This window comes from Crotalus tigris, unplaced genomic scaffold (genome assembly GCF_016545835.1).
Source record: "Crotalus tigris isolate CLP2741 ecotype Arizona unplaced genomic scaffold, ASM1654583v1 scf7180000017666.379230911805:20528666, whole genome shotgun sequence".
Lineage (NCBI taxonomy): Eukaryota > Metazoa > Chordata > Lepidosauria > Squamata > Viperidae > Crotalus > Crotalus tigris.
This window is the reverse complement of record NW_024096552.1, coordinates 15,252,690-15,270,027: the sequence shown is the minus strand read 5'-3', so window position 1 is coordinate 15,270,027 and position 17,338 is coordinate 15,252,690. Positions and strand designations below refer to the sequence as shown.

The 17,338-nt window shown below is 35.4% G+C and overlaps 2 protein-coding genes across 4 annotated transcripts in view; one reads left to right on the top strand and one right to left on the bottom strand.

Annotated features, from left to right (window-relative positions):
• Positions 1-4,120, top strand: part of EEPD1 (endonuclease/exonuclease/phosphatase family domain containing 1) — a 46,981-nt gene extending 42,861 nt beyond the window's left edge. For all 3 annotated transcript variants that reach the window (XM_039336786.1, XM_039336788.1, XM_039336787.1), the window contains 2 exons: positions 2,365-2,559; positions 3,497-4,120. In XM_039336786.1, the coding sequence (XP_039192720.1) occupies positions 2,365-2,559; positions 3,497-3,696 (395 nt within the window). In that variant the 3' untranslated portion in view covers positions 3,697-4,120. The remainder of the gene's footprint in view (positions 1-2,364; positions 2,560-3,496) is intronic.
• Positions 4,121-5,548: 1,428 nt separating this feature from the next.
• KIAA0895 (KIAA0895 ortholog) overlaps positions 5,549-17,338 on the bottom strand; it is a 34,089-nt gene continuing 22,299 nt past the window's right edge. The window contains exons 4-7 of the mRNA XM_039336789.1: positions 16,856-16,988; positions 13,511-13,816; positions 12,596-12,693; positions 5,549-8,332 (exon numbers count right to left, since the gene is read on the bottom strand). Coding sequence (XP_039192723.1) covers positions 8,171-8,332; positions 12,596-12,693; positions 13,511-13,816; positions 16,856-16,988 — 699 coding nt within the window. The 3' untranslated portion in view covers positions 5,549-8,170. The remainder of the gene's footprint in view (positions 8,333-12,595; positions 12,694-13,510; positions 13,817-16,855; positions 16,989-17,338) is intronic.

Here is a 17,338-nt window from a genome sequence, read left to right as displayed (position 1 = left end):
TGCAGGGGTTGATATAATATTGTGGAATGCAGTATTTATCCTGTAGCTGAACTCAGGGCCTAAGAAAATTGATCTTTAGCCAGGATTCTATTCCCTCAGTTGTAGGAAAACTTGAAGAGCACTAAGATTCTGATGCTATCTTAGTTTTAAAATTATGGATGCAGTTGTATGAGAAGTAGGATAAAGCATGACCTTGAAAAAGGTTTTGTGCTGCTTGCTTGAATTGGTGCACATCTGTCTTAGCTTTAGCTGTTGCAAAGAACCTTCCCCCCAAATAATAATAAATACATCTGAATTGTAAGGTACAATATGCATTTAAAGTTTTTCTATTACTTCTTTAAACCTCTGTCTGGCTCCATATTTAAGTCCTCAGCTTTATGGTGTTACAGAGTTTTAAAAATGGTTTGGCTTTCTCAGCTACTGCCACAAATTTTGCTAGCCAGTTAGCCCAATGTTAATTTCTACTTGTCTCGTTCCAGGTGGTCATGCACAGATCAGCTATTGGATCAGTTTTGAAGCTGGAAAAGAGATGGGCCTAAAACCCTATTTGTTCTTTAAAATCAAATTATTTCTGTGAAAGAAATCACAATTTGCATGTCATGATCACATATACACAAGTATAGTTAGGATGAGTTTCTACACAGAAGCAATGGGTTTGGTAATGGAGATTTATAATGATTGAAGCTATCAGATGTTAGATATCACGTCTTTTTCATACAGTTAGCACTTGATCCACTAAATTACAAATTTACTGTTAAATGTGAGCTCCCTCATCTAGTTACTTTGTAGTTTGTAGCATGTAGTTGCAATAGAACGTGTACTTGCTGCCTCAATAAATACTCTTTAAAAATAATAAATTCTTAATTTATAACAAACACTGTAATAAGTTAAAAGTTTACCTTGTTAATAAATTCTAAGTTAAAATAAAAATAATAACTTAATAAATATACATTAAAATAGTTAATAACGTAAAATATTGCTAGTTTGGTGACTACTTTTATGCTTTTCATAATCCCAAATAATTATAATTTTCACATTAATCATGGATACTCATTAACTTCAACTCTTTTTTACTCAGTAAACTATTATATAAATCAATGAATCAATAGATTATACTTATTTAAATAGAAAAATGAATTAGTCTGACAAAGACCAGATTATTTCTTATAGAACAGATAGCCACTACTGTCAGTTCTGAGACCAATTAAAAGTACTTGATTAAAATAAATCTGTAGGATAGAGACTATTTTTAAAATTCAATTGAAGAATTGTGGCAGAATAAATCCATGGGAGGAATGGAGCTGTATACAAAAGTTAGGAAAGAACAATAAGAACAATTATTGGGTATCTTAAAAGGAAATAGGAGAAATCAATTACTAGTATTTGCAAACTTTTACCTACTTACCTAGACATAAAGCCCTTTTGGGGAGGATTTTCAAGCTGCAAAATTTATATTTAATGTATAAATATTTATATTTTAATGTATAAATAAGAACAGGAGGATTTAGGATAAAACTGTCCGCAGTTTTATTCCTGCACAACATTTTCTCATACCCTTTGAACAGACAAATTAGCATATTAGCTACTCAATTTATATTATACCACATTTATTATTGTATATTAATGTTATATTAATAATTTATATCAATATTAATAACATACAAGTTATCAATATAACTTAATTGGAAAAAAAGAATTGTCAATATCTCTTTGCTGTCATTTAGTGGTCCTCTGATTTTCACAGCCAGATACTGTAGGGTAGTCCTTTTATATTCAATTTAATGTACTTTTTTTTTACACGATACACATATCTATATTTTTTAAAATGTTGTTTCTTTAAACTTGCTAAACTTAGGATTTTCTTTCCTGCAATCCAAATGAAAAAGAAACAAATAATTAAGTAGATAATATTAAATTAAGAATAATGGAAAGAACAGAACAAATAAACCTATTCATTTGGGTAAGAGAGTTATCCCCAATAATTTCATTTTAGGTGAACAAAGAGACCTGTGTAATGCACTGTCAGTCACATCACTATGTTCGCCTAATTATTTGTTTAGCACTATTGTATACTAGTACCATATTCCATTTTATAAGCAAATAAAATGAGGATAGGTTGTAATACCAACAATTTTAAATGACAAAGGGTTTTGGATAGGATTAGAACCAAGATTTGAGAATAGGCTTGATGGAAGAGACTGTGGTATTATAGCATAAACATTCTCACAGAAACAATCTCCTTAGTGGGCAGCAGTTTTGAGAAGTTGGGACATTCAGGTTGAACTGAAGGAAGATATAGCATCTGGATATCAGTTCTGACATTCTTCCACTAACCTTTTATGACTGTACTGTTCCCAATCTTAGGTGAAAAAGATGTGATTATTTTGGGTGACTTTAGTCAGCCCCCTGATAATAGTGACCATGATTTGTTACGAAAGGAAAAGTTCCACCATCTGGTTCCTGCAAGTACATTCACAAACATCAGCACAAAGAATCCTCAAGGTTCCAAATCTCTGGACAATATCTGGATCAGTCGTGGCTTGAAAAAAATTTTCACTGGTAAGATTCTACTTTGGGAGGAGATGAATATTGAGAACACTGAGTTTCAATTATTGTATATCTCATTGTTGGTTCAGCGACTACTTCAAATGAAGCAAGTGTTATTTTGAAGTGTGCCTTTCAGTGTCATGCCAGCTTTATGAAAACTCTTATCTTGGCACTCTCTATTCATATTCATAATATAGCCAGGTATTTTGCTTCCTGGGGAGGTTGGGAGTTGTTTCTAACATATTTAAAACCTACCAATTTGTTAAAGGTTGCTGTATGTGGATATTTTATATTAGAATGGCCAATATTTTATTGACCAAGGTCTGTATGTAACATTTATGGGAGAATCAAGGGCTATAGTAGATGAGACTATGCTGCAAGTGGATGGATCACCTATTCCCTTAATTTAGAAGCTGAACTTTGAATATTTATATTATTTACATTCGACTTCTTTAAAAGTTTTACACAACAGTTTGATCCTATCTTAGAATACTAGGAAACATACGAAGATACATAGATGATAACCTTGAGTCTTTAGATTTCCATTACTATGTTACACGTCCAGTTTCTTTAGTATTTTTTCTCTGTAAAGTTAATTTTAATAACTTAAAAATATAGTAATTATTCAGAAGAATAATTATTATTCTTTTATGTCATAACTTCCTATGTTTGTTTAATTTCATTTTCTGTGTTTTGTGCTATAATTTTCTTCCAAAGGAAAATTTAAATTGTCAGCCTTGATACTTAACCTTCATGTTCCTAAACACTAAATAGGTTTGTACTCACTTAGTTCCTTAATGCTATAATGTTTGATGTACTGTCTTTAATAAAAACCCACATATTAATATTTAAAAGTAAGAAGCTTTCTTTTGTGTCATTTTCAATATTTCTTTTGTCTTCCCAAATACTGACATTCATTTTTTTCTCCTGCACCCTTTTGTTTCCACAGGACATTGGGCAGTTGTAAGAGAAGGTCTTACAAACCCCTGGATCCCTGATAACTGGTCATGGGGTGGAGTAGCATCAAGTCACTGTCCAGTTTTAGCCGAATTTTACCTCGAGAGGGACTGGAATAGAAAGGATCTAACTCGAAATGGAGGTGGAGTGATAGTGGAATGCACTGATGTGGATTCTAAACGTGAGCGGTGATGAAAAAGATGAAAGCTACTTTTTTCTTTCCCCAAAAGATGGTTAGAAGATAGCTTCGCTCAAGGCCTGACATTGAACAAGAACTGCTGTGTATTTTGTTTTCATTTAAAAATGAATAAGCTTCTGCTTTTAACATCTCTCTTTCCTATTCCCACTTCTGACCCTTTTGTGGGTGTTTTAGAATATCCCACTGCCACTGTGTGGATTGTGACTTACAGAGATATGGAGGCTTCTGTGGCTGGATATACCTGGATAACTGCAAATAAAATTCACTTTTTAATAGTGTTTGTTCACAATCTTCTTTCTTCTACTTCTAATAAAATACTATAATTGAACCTAATAGCTCATGAAAGAGCAGACATGGCCAACCATTTTTTAATACATTCTGTTATCTACTTGAGATACTTCAGCAATAGAAAAAAAATATTTAGTGCTATTGGCATATAATACCCAACTTGTACTTTACTGTAGCCAGTGGTTTTGACCTAGAGATAAGTCATGAACTACATCATTTAAAGTAAAAAAAAAAAGCCCACTAAAATTCATTGAAAAGCTGATCACTCTACAATTAAGATTATATTAGCTTTATCTGGTGCCTTCTAGATTGCTTAATTAAAAATATAAATAAATAATTAATAATTAAAACTCCCTAAGTCCCAACTAGCATGAATATTAGAACCTATTTATTCCTAGAACTTATCAAATGAAATCTAAATAGCCTTTAGCCAGTTGTCCATAAGGGCATGCCTTATTTATATTTCATTCATTTAAATAGTATCATAGTTTGAAAGTATATGCAGAAACAGTTCTTATAAGGTATCAAAAGGTGGTACATGAAGAGGAATCAATTATATATAATACAATGGTTTCTTCCAACTTTCAGATACAGTAGGAATATAATTCTCAGAATTCCTGCTCATGAACAAACAGGGAATTGAATCTTCTAAAACACAAATGCTGGAATACAGCATTACCTTCATTTGCCTGTAAACCACATTGCAAATTACCTCATAAAGCAATAGTTTTTTCCAAATAAACATTCTAGAAACAAGCACAAACCTTTTCTAAGAGTTCTGCACATTCTTCACAATGTCATTTGATGTTCAATTCTCAGGTAGTATGTATGGAAAAAATTATGTGACAATAACAAAGGATGCTGAAATCAGTTAGGTTGAAATGACCCAATGTAATTTCTGTTCTTAACTTATTATACCTTATAAAGAAAAATAATTTGTTGCTTATTAGATTGTGAAGCTTTAGCCAGGGAAAAAAAATTTTCCTTAACAACTAAAGGGAAATTGGAGGGAAATGATAAACAATCTTTTGTGTTTGTGTTTCATGTTTACTCCACTTTTATCAAATGCATTATCTAGCAAGGATAATATTGGAGAATATTTCAATCCGATTTCTTGCTATTCCTTTTATTGAACTTGGGTTCAGGAGGGCATAATTGGATTTGTACTCTGAATTCTGTTGGTTTAACCTTTGCCTTTTTGGATGTATCTCCAGGTTCTATACAAGTAAAACTACTATTTTGAATCTATTTTTTTTTTAAATCTGGAATTTGTACAACTTGTACATGAGTATGTATGTATTGTAATCTAAAATAACTGAGGAAAACAGATTAGGAAAGTTGCTTTGTATTGCAGCCAAATAGTTAGTTGACTTGGTATAACTTCTTAAAGCATGCTTAAAGCCAAACATATAGAATGTTTCATAGTCACTCATTCGATAATATAAGGGTACTATTTAAATTGTGATAAATTGATAAAAGAATTGCACTTGTTAGTTCAAATACATTTATCTAGCAATACCTTATTTCAGATGATAATATATAACCATAACGAGATTGTCTGGGGAGAGACATACTTTATTTTATTACTTCTTTTACTATTTCATTACAACTGCTTAAGAACAGGTTTGTCACAATTTTAAAAATCCAGAAAAACTTTACAAAACCACCATTACAAATTCAAAATGTTTTATAAAAAGAGAAAAAAACACATTATTAAAATGAATTGATAGGGTGGTCCTTCTGATGGAGAAATGAGTTGACTATCAAATTACCGATATATTCTAAGATAGAACAACAGATAAATTGCACCAGATTTTTTTAAACCATTCTTTATGGATGTTTATGTTCAAATATTATCCATATATCACAATTATTCCATATTCCTGTGAAAATGACATTTGGCAGGCAGAATGACAAATGCCTTGCTAACAGTAATTTGAACATGGTAACATAGCATGTAAAATTAGAACATTCAGTATGTGAAATCTATAATCTGCATATTTGAATCTACTCTTCAAGAATATAAGAAAATACGGCTTTCAGTATGTAAAACCTAGTTACAGATTTTGAATGATCATGCTGGCCAATAAAAATATTATTGCTGCTAAATACTTTTGCTTGAGAAAAGGGAATAAAGATAAAAGTAAGTTATTTTTGTTAAAACACCAAATTCTGTGAAAGTTATTGTGAAATTCTACAGCTACATTCTAAGATTGGATTTAGGTTTTAGATAAGAGATAAATAGAACATCATGCCAGTTTTGTCTTTCTCCTGTTTCATGACAACATTTGTTGGTCAATTCAACCAAGAATGGTTCCTTTCATTCGTGTGCTCAGTCATCATTCTTTGTAAAGATTTTCATTCTTTGTAAAGATTTGTTACTTTATTCTCCCTAATATCCTGGATTATGTTTTCCCCTAGCCTAGACCTATTTTTATGCACTACAGTTGCAATGGATTTAATGGGATAGATTTAGGACAGGTAAGAAATAAATGCAGGAACACAATGATCCTTAACTGTATTAAGAGGCGGTATTACAACAATCTGAATGATAGCATGCAGTTACAATAGTTCTGTTCTGAAATAATATAAGGCACAGTCTATGCTACCAAAACAATGAATACTGAAGCAATACATATAATGAACACTTAGACTTTATTCAAGATAAGCTGTTGTTTAACTGGGATAATAAATTATTATGATGAACTATTAATTTAATTGAATTTTGTTCTAAACCAGAGATCCCTAAAATCAACACAGTTCAGAAATCAATGTTGATGGATCCGACATAAATAAGACTCTAATAACAGGATACATTAATTTGCATCAAATTCAATGCATATTCTTGATCTTTTACCTTCTGTCTTAGATTGTCATTATATTGAAGAATATTTTCACAATTCTATTATAATGAATTATTTTTCCAATCTTCTTGTATATAAGGTTTTTATTCAAAATATGTAATTTTGCATCAATAGGTTGTCATTGAATTAAATAATACCAAGATATGAGGAAGGATTTGTAAAACTATTCTAAAAGGGATATAAAGCTCTATATCCCATACTTCGTGCTAAATGTATATGTGCCAAAAACAAAAGTATCAATGTCTTAAAAAGAGAAAAACAAAAACTAGTGGCCAGCCTAAACTTTTCAAATAGGCTTCTGTGCTTTTGCAGTCATGCATAAACAAATTAGAGATTTTTGTTTAGGTATACAAACCCATTTGCACTGTATATTAATCCAACAAAACATCTCACAAGCATTACACTAACTATTTTTATAACTATATCTGTAACAAACAGAAAGAATTTTTTACATATAAATATATTTCAGTATGGGTCTGAAGAGAGGATAAAAAAAATAGAATTCCAAGTTTTATTTCTTTCCAATTTCCTCTTCTAAATTTATTTATACATGATCAAAAATAAAGGGGAAAATAATGTCATTTCCTTAAATTAAATTTCATGAAATATGAAAACATAAAGACAAGTCAGTGGAATGTTCTTAGTAAACTAATAAATATGAAAGGAGATCATTTTCTTCCCTACCCTTTCACATAATTTCCATTAATGAATTACAATGAAACAAACTGACATCAAATGGATTATACACTGTAAATGCAAAATCCGCAAGACTAGAGCTTACATCCATAGTCATGAGATATAGCTATGTTTCTAGTGTTTTTCAAGCATTCAGTGGTATCCTTGCAATTCTAATGGTTAAAGCACAGATTGTGAGTGTAGTGAGAGCAAACCCCACAGTAAGGCATTGATCCTTTTGATATAGAAGAAGACAATTGTCTAAATAAATTGAAAGAAGCTAAGCCCCAAAATACTATACTCTAGAGAGACAATTCAAAAGCCAGTAAAATCTGGAAAAGCTCTATTGACAAATCTATACAATAATTTCTTAAAAGATATGCCTGTGTTTCAGCTACAATTTAATCTGTTTGGTTTACATACAGCTTCATACTTAAAATGGCCAGACTGGATTTGTCTTTCTTTCTTTGAAAGACAATTTTGTTTCAGATTTGTAGAGTTTTTCAATCTTAAAAAACAGAAGTAGGTCCCAAAATATGACTTTTGCCAGGGATCAAAAATAAGTTCAGTTAATCCACTCTATGAGTTATATCAGAGCTGAAACATAAGAGTGACTCATGTGAAACAGAGATAGGCTGGTTTAGGGTACAAGAGCTTGGAGTTCAGTGTCAGATAGCTCATTGACTTCCATGATCTTTTCTAGATGTTCCATGTACCGAGAATAGTCTTGCAAAAAATGTGGCACCCTCATGTTTTCAGTCATTCCTAAATCCTTCAGACGATCCAAATCCTCATATGAAACCTAGGCATCAGGGAAAAAATAATTTCAGGCTTACTTCATTTCAAAGCATCTTTAGCTGTACCCCACCTGGTACTTTTAGCATGAAACCAAAATTGGAAGCTAATCCCTTTAACAAAAATAAAATGGAATGACGGAAAAACCAGCAGATGGCAGCACCTGGTTGACCAGGTCTGGTCTTTGAAGCTAAGTGGTACTGAATCTTATTAGTACTTAAAACTGAGGCTACTTGTATAATTCTGTCAAAAAAGCGTGCATATGTATACATGTATGTCCAGAAAGTCAATGGGAAAGAAGCTCAACTCAAAGGAGATTGTATTTTAATCCCATTTAACGTCACAAAAGAATGAAATACTGTCCTATTTTTTAGGGGGAAAACCATCTATCATTTTTTCAGTAGACAACCCATTTGTGGAGGTTACAAAACATTACTATACCAGTATTTTGAAAACAAATTTATCTATGTCACAGCTATTTCTGGAGCAAGTAAAATTGGGACTCCAGAATCAGGCACTTACAAAGACAACTTCCTCTTCCAACAATCAAAGTCCTTGGATCAGCAGACCTCTTCTGGACTTAGAGGTTGGAGGAAGAGGATATTTCTTCTCTTTTAGTAGCTTTTACAAGTTGTCTCTTCTAGATCCTCAAACAGTTCTAAATCTAAGGAAGGAGAAATAGAAGGTATCCAATTCTGTTTCTCCTGAAATAAGAGGGATGGTTTCATGTAAAGTAATTTTATATTTTCAACTATTTTAAGCACTACAATCATAAATTAACTCAGGGATATCACAAACAGCTGGAAAAGATTCAGATCAACTGTCAGCATTAATATAAACATCACTAAAAAGTAACCATGAAGTCACTTTTCAGAAAAACAGTAAAAATAAAGGTAGTCCTCGACTTACAGCCACAACTGAGTCTAAAATTTTCATTGCTAAGCAAGACAGTTGTTAATTGAGCTTTGCTCAGTTTTATGACCTTTCTTGGCACAATTGTTTGGTGAATCACTGCAGTTGTTAGTAACAGGGTGGCTTCCCCATCAATTTGCCTGTCACAAGGTGATCACATGATCCTGAAACACTGCAACTATCATAAATACATGCCAGTTGCCCAGTAACTGAATTTTGATCAACTGACCTCAGGGGATGCCATAATGGTCGTAAGTGTGAAAAATGGTCATAAGTCATTTTTTCAGTGCCATTGTAACTTTGAAAGGTCACTAAATGAATGGTTGTAAGCTGAGGACTACCTGTAAATATTATCTGTAAAAGCTTTATTAAAAAGCCTGGGAGTTGTATAAAAGAACCTGGTTGCTCTAGTCTCTGGCTGTGAGACCATGTTTCTGAGATTGGGCTCATGGAATCAGCTGGGATTGTTGCTCTCGTACTGATCTCCCGGGTGCATAGCAATGTCCCTGTCTAAACTCCTAGAAGTTGTCTCAGTCTTGTCAGTGGAGTTCCACAAACTTATAATTCTGGGTGACTTCAATGTGCCTTTCTTGGTGTTTGACTTGAGAAGTGGCTCAGGATTTCATTGGGTTTAGTTCATGGAATCAGAACAGTGAATATCTAACATTCTTATTGCAACAATGTCAACATGTGACATAACACTATTCTGTCATCACAGTCAGATATCCCTGAGACTTCTTACCCCACTTCGCTCTGCAGGGAGACTGAGTGGTCCGCCCCCGGAGACCAAAGGTGTGCTAGAAGGAACTGGGGGATATCCCTTAAAGATTTGCTTCATGGCCCCGCCAAATCCTTAGTAACAGTCTGGACCAAAAGGCTGCTGAGACTTTGGACAGGATTGTGCCTATGTGACCTCTCATGACCCTTTGCACCCATCACAGCCCATGGTTCATGGAGGGACTGGGGTTTCTGAAAAGGTTAAGAACTTTCTAGAGCGACACTGGAGGAAAGCAAAGGATAACTGACTGGATATATCATAGAGCTGCTATTATTATCTTGTAGCAATAAAAGAGAGAAACAAAACTATTTCTCCACTCTTATTGAATCTGCAGAGTGTTGCTCATCAACCTTGTTCCAGATTACTCAGTTCCTCCTAGGCAGGGGTGCTCGGGCAATCATCTTCAGGGCAATCATGTTCAGAACAATTTGTTGAACACCTGTTGGATAAAATCACTTAGATATACTCCCAGTTAGAACCTTTTTGTGGTGCTATTCCTTATAAGAAACCTAGGGAGACATATTGCCCAGTAATTTGGGAACAGTTTGACCCGTTGGAACTAAGAAAGTGGACAGGATCTTCTTGCTGTCATTGTACCCATTTGTCAATTAGATTCTTGCCCCTCTTGGAGGTTGAAAGTCTCCAGAAGAGTGATCATCCAGTGGGTTCTTGTAGTGATACAGGATCTTTTAAAGAGGCCCTGGTTTATCCACTCCTTAGAAACCATCATCACTTGACCCCACCTGCCTGGACAACTTTCATGCTGTCTCCCATCTTCCCTTTAGAAAAGGTGGTGGAAAAGGAGCTTGGCAGTTCTAGGGGATCCTGGATGAAAAGATTTCCTGGACTCTTTTTACTCAGAATTCAGATTCAGCTATGAGACAGAGATAGCCTTCGTCACACTCACAGACAATCTCAGGCAGGAGCCAGATGGGGGTAGTACAACCATTCTTGCTCTCCTTAACCTCTCAGTGACCATGGTATCCTGTAGGTTGATTACACAAATTGAGGCTGGGTGGCACAGTTTTGTGCTGGTTCAGCTCCTTCCTCCAAGATAGGTCTCAATCAGTGTTAATAGGGAATGAAAGATCCAGCTCCTGACTGCTCAATTGTGGTGTCCTGCAGAGTTCAATACTCTTCTCCATTCTTGTTTACATCTACATGAAGCCACTGGATGAGATCGTCCATCATCATGGGTTGAGATATCTCAATATGCTGATGATACTCAGCTCTACATTTCTACACATGGTGACCCAAGGGATACTGTCTCTGCTCTCTCATGATTCCTGGAGGCTGTAGGGACCTGGATGGGGAACCAACAGACTTGACTAAAACCTGGCAAGACTGAGTAGCTTTGGATGCATGGAGACTCAGGATCCAGGTTTTTGTCATTATTAGTTCTGGATGAAATAAGTCGAGCTTTTGCAAAGCTCTGGTTTATGCAACCAGCTATGACTTTTCCTGGATCATGAGTCCTTTCACTCAGTTACTCAAGTCACAGTCATCTCTCATCTGGATTACTGCTATGCGCTCTATGTGGGGCTACCCTTGAAATCGATTCAGAAGCTTCAAATGATACAAAGTGCAGCAGCAAAAGTAGTCTTTGCTGCCCTTAGAATAGTCTATATTACACCTGTGCTATGTGAAGTTCAACAGCTACCGGTCTGCTTTCAAGTGCAGTTCAGGGTATTGGTTATGACCTTCAAAGCTCTTAATCATATAGGTCCAAGTTACCTGATGTGTTGTCCGACTGGGACAAGCCCATACTATTCATGCCAGCAGAGAGGGCTTACTATGGATCCCATCGATCAAAGAACTCCACTATCTGGATCCAGAAGAAAGAGCCTTTTTTGCTGCAGTTGCCCATCCTTTGAAACATCTGAGCCTCTAATAAAATTTGTCCCCACCTTTCTATTCTTCCACAATAGCCTGACAACCTGGTTCTCCTATTGGCCCGGGGACCAAATAAGGGAGTTCCTTGCTGGAGGTGGCTGCTGATTGATGGCAGACTCCCCCTCCCCCTCCTTGCTCTCTCCACACATATTTTTGTTATCGTATTGATATATTTCTACTGTTTACATTTTATTGTTTATTTTAATATTCTATTATTTTATTTCTGTTTTGTTTACATTTCATTTCTGTTTATTTTTTTACACTCTTTTTATTGTTGTCAACTGCTTAGAACACCCCTTAATGAGATGGGTAACAAATGAATTTAACAATGAATGAATAAATGAATGAATGAACAAATAAATAAAAGCAAGAGGAGTGGGAGAATATGGAATTAATAAATGGAATATTTGCCATTTATTTACAAGATTATTAAGACTACAGACCTTTTAACTTGCATGACAAAACAAGTCATTAAAATTCTTCAGATGAGCCTTGAACAAATTCAGCATCTCCCAATTCATGAAATAAAATATCTATCATATTTTCAACATGTTCACTAATCTTCTGACTATTTGATACTTGTTGCTGCTGTTTACATGTCAGCTTTTAGTCTTAAATAGTATATTTGTACTAGAAACAGACAAACCGTATTTAGATTGATATTTTCTTATCCAGCCATTTACTCACCTTTCCTAGAGCTGTCAATAAGTAGAAATCAATAGAACGTCGATATCTCAGAAGTCGTAGGATGCCATCCAAGTAGACCTGATCTTTACTAAAGCACCCTAAAAGAATCAGAAATCATGGTGGAGGCTTTAACTTTTAAAACTTTTAAAAATATAAAATATTTACTACGGCAGCATTAAATGATAATTTGAATGGCTAATTTTTAAAATAAAAATAAAATGAAAATGTCATACTTTTTTACTTGGAAATAAATTTCTTTGAAGTAGTTGGATTTATAACTTTAATACAAAGAATTGAGCTAGAAGACTGCAATCTCAAACATGCTCAACATTCAGTCCCATTGAACTTAGTGACTAAACAATATATAGAATCCACATACATATTAAAAGATTAATACTTCAATCCATATCCTATCTAAGAGATTTAGTTATAACCCAAGTACGTCATACAAAAGAAACTAAGATTAAAGTTTAATTCCTAAAATCTGCTTCTGTAAGACAAAAAACTATTACGGCAAGTAGTAACAGTTTGCAATAGGATATCTTGTGATTATTCACTTCCATAGAGATTTACAATCAGGATGATAATACTTATAAATCCATGCATTTAATCATAAACAAGATTTAACAATGAGAGGAGAATTCCCTGGGATAACACTATAATCATGAAGTTGAAGAAAGTCATTTATGATTGTGAAGATCAAAAATCTACGTAGAATTTTCTTCACATAGTTATTACTAAACTTTATTCTTAATAACTGCAACTACTTATTGTACTGCCTTGTTCCCCAGAAAGATGCCTTTTACTGGTAAAGGATGTTTTCAGGACTAAGAGGTGCACTTCTCTCTTGCTGACATCCCCCATAATTCCCAATTTCAAACAAAATCTGCAAGTGGTAGATAAAAGAAAGCTTACCTGGTTGTGAAGTATCAATCCAACCCCTCTTGGCTCGAACGCAATAATCCCACCTAGTATTGGGATCAGTGACAAACCTTCCAATGTCCTGAAAGAGGTCTCTGAAAGACATTTGGCTGGCTTGGTAGACAGTATAATACAGGAGGGCGGCCCGCCACAGGAAAGGATCTTTTCGAAAGAGAACACTGTGAATACTAGCCAGGCCTTCCTCAGTGGGGTTGATGGGTTTTAACCCGTGCTTCCGGCGCCCGCTCCAGTTGTTCCATAATTGGCTATTGTTGTTAATGCCCCTAAGATAATGAGTTCCTGTAAGAATGCACCATATATATATATGTATATATATATGCAATATCAAAATGATTACTGAAAATCAAGGCAGAAATTGAATCAGTCCAAACTCAAAACTGTAATGGGTAAAATCTGGTTCATACTCTGTACCTTTCTCTCTATTTTTTTGACCACAACTTACTACTTTCTAGCATAGCCCTTCTTTGAAAGGAGGCTATCAATGTCCTTTTTGAAAGGGGAGCTTGTCTCTTCCCTAAGCAAAAAGGAAATCCTTTAAGGTTTTTACTTCAGGTTTTGATTACAATAAACAACTGGATGGTCAAAGGTACCCTAATATTGACTTAATGACAATGATCCTTCTACCAAACCAGCAGGATCTGGCCTGCCTTGCTTTGTCTAGTCGAAATTGGACAGAATTAGGCATGATACTGGAAGAAGTGCCTTTGCCCTGTATCAGTGGAGATGGAAAGAGTGTTGCAATTGTGGTGCTCATATGCAAACTATTGTGCATAGTTGCCTATGCAAGGTTGCCTATGGAGTGAATTCTGCGGTTCCTTAGATCTGCATGAAGCAATGCCAGAGGCCTGTACAGCTAAATTGGACATCCAGTTATGAGGCCACTGCCACACCCCCATAGAAGTTTTATATATATACAGGTAGTCCTCGATTTACAACAGTTCATTTACTGACCATTACAATGGCATTGAAAAAAGTGACTTATAACTTATAATGTACAACTATTGCAGCATCCCCATGGTCACATGATCAAAATTTGGATGCTTGGCAATTGACTTATATTTATGACAGTTGCAGTGTCCTGGGGTCATGTAATCACCCTTTATGACCTTCTGTCCAGCAAGGTCAATGGGGAAGCCAGATTCACTTAACAGCCATGTTCCTAACTTAAAAGCTGCAGTGATTCACTTAACAACTGTGGCAAGAAAAATCACAAAATGGAGCAAATTCAATTAGCAACAGATTGTTTGGGCTCAATTGTGGTCATAAGTCAAAGACCATCTGTAATTATGTGGACTCTGCATATATGTTAACTTCTGTCATGTTCTCATCATACGCTAAATAATAACTGACTTAATAGATTAAAAAGATAACAAAAATATGATTTTATGGAACAAAGCAAATAGACATAACATTTTTTTAAAAAATATCTTTATTTTTATATGTACTCATTAAAAATATTACAGGTTAATAACCAATCATTCAGCGACTATTCAACCTTGCAATAGTGCTGAACAGATGGTACATACAATTGATCCTCGCAATATCCCCAGGGTCACATGATCAAAATATAGATGTTCAGAGCCCACCTCACAATTATGATGTCATAGCATCTTGTGATAATGTGGTGCTCATTTGCCATCTTCTTTGCCAACTTCTGACAAGAAAAGTCAATGGGAAAGCTGGCAGGTGACCACATGACATCCCCACATAGTGACCTTTAATGATTCATTTAACAAAGCAACCAGGACTGCCAGAACTGTCATCACTAAGCAGAATGATCAATTGCCATTGTAAATTGAGGACTACCCGTGCTATGCTTCATTGGTGGATTAAAAAGCTCTCTATGCACATGTCAAGAAGCTGAAAACTGCTATATACATGCTGTGCACATGTCCATGTGACCCTGGAATTTTTTTTTCTACTGCTGTTACTTAAGGAACCCTCCCATTAAAGTTTAGGCAACTCTTAAGGCAGTGCTTATAGGAGATGACCAGGCTGAGCCTGAAGGTGGGATCAATTACATCATCTATCTGAAGGCCCTACACTCCTGAAAGAGACCTAAGCTGTCCCCTTGAAATCCATTGACTCTTATCTGTTGCCAATTTGCTTTGACAGTTAACAGAGCACATTCTTGTGTATCGGTTGCATGGAATAACTTGCAGTGCTTTTGAACTCTATCCTAGCTGACTTTTTTAAGGGGGAGGCAGAAACCTGAAAAAAACTCAAGCTATTTCAGTGATGAACGGAAAGGTGCTGCACTCACATGAGGTCCAAAATAATTTTTCTGAATCCTTTTTACGTGGATTTTTATTTTCTTCCTGCTCCATCAACAATGGACTATTGCAACCATAAAGCTGCTTTTTTTTCTGCCAGAGAGACAGAATTCTTCAATGGCCACCAGCCACTAAACCAGTGGTTCTCAACCTTTTTAATGCCGCGACCCCCAACCGGTCGTAAGTCGAAGACTACTCAACTGGTGCAGCACCGTTTGCAGAATGGGACTTTTGGCGGGCTCTGCAGGGCAGAGACAGCCTGGACAATTCCTATTGGCTTTTGAAAGCCAATAGAATTAGACTCTATTCAAGAGCGTCTATTCTATTGGCTTTCAAAAGCCAATAGAATAAAAGGGAGTAGCACAGCTAAGGAAAAGGGGGGAAAAATGGCAGACTGCGTTGTTTGGCGACCCCCATGAAATGGTCGTTCGACCCCAAATGGGGTCCCGACCCACAGGTTGAGAACCACTGCACTAAACGGACTGCTCAGAATAATGAGAAACTATTTGACTCTGAATCAAATGCATCATGCAGTTTGCCCCTGAAATTCCAATTTATTTTAGCACAAATAGTGTTTGTTACATTTAATGGGTTACAAACATTTTAAAAAAGTATTCCAATATTTTTGCAAAAGCCTGTTGCCAGCCCATATTTGCAGAAGCAATCCAAATATCGTATATATGAAGTAGCATACAGGATTTGTGTTTGCATATGAACAGATAGAGGATATGTCCCTAATTTTCCCTTTGCCTGCTAATTTTATTTATTGTTATTCTGTTGTCATTATTTGTATAAATAATTCAAGGTGATAAGCATACACTTTCTCTTCCTATTTTCCCCACAATAGCCCGTGAGGTATGCTGGGTTGAAAGAGCGTGATGGGCCAAACCTGCTTTTATGCCTAAGGTGGGACTAGAACTCAGTCTCTCAGTTTCTAACCTGTTATCTTAACCACTAGACTAAGCTGCTATTCCCCTTAGCCATTTTCTCAAAGTTGCAGTACTTTGGGTTGGGGGAAAACTCAACCAGAATAATTATTACATACCTATTTCATGCCTGAGCATCCCTTCTAACCAATGTTCCCTTGCAGTGGAAATATTGATGGTAAGAGTTGGACGGCCATTCACCACAGTCATTGAGGCCCGAGAAAGCAAGTCTTCAGAAAGGTGAACCACAATCTGAGGAAGAAAAACAAGCCATAGAAGATAAAACTATATTGGTACTCATATTTTTCATTCAACAACGTACTCCTTTTCTATAAAACGTTATTTTGTTGCTTTCACTTTCAGTGGTAGATAACAGTTCAATTTTCTTTTTGTTTTGTAGAGTTATATGCTTGCCCTGTGGTTAAATGCAGTATTGCAGGCAAAATCTGCCCAAAGCCTAGAGTTCGATTCTGATGGGGCTCAGGGTTGACTCATCCTCCCTTCCTTCTGAGACCAGTAAAATGAATACCCAGAAATAATGCTTCTATATGAGAAACTGCCCAGAGAGTACTGTAAAGCACTATGGGTCAGTATTGTCAACG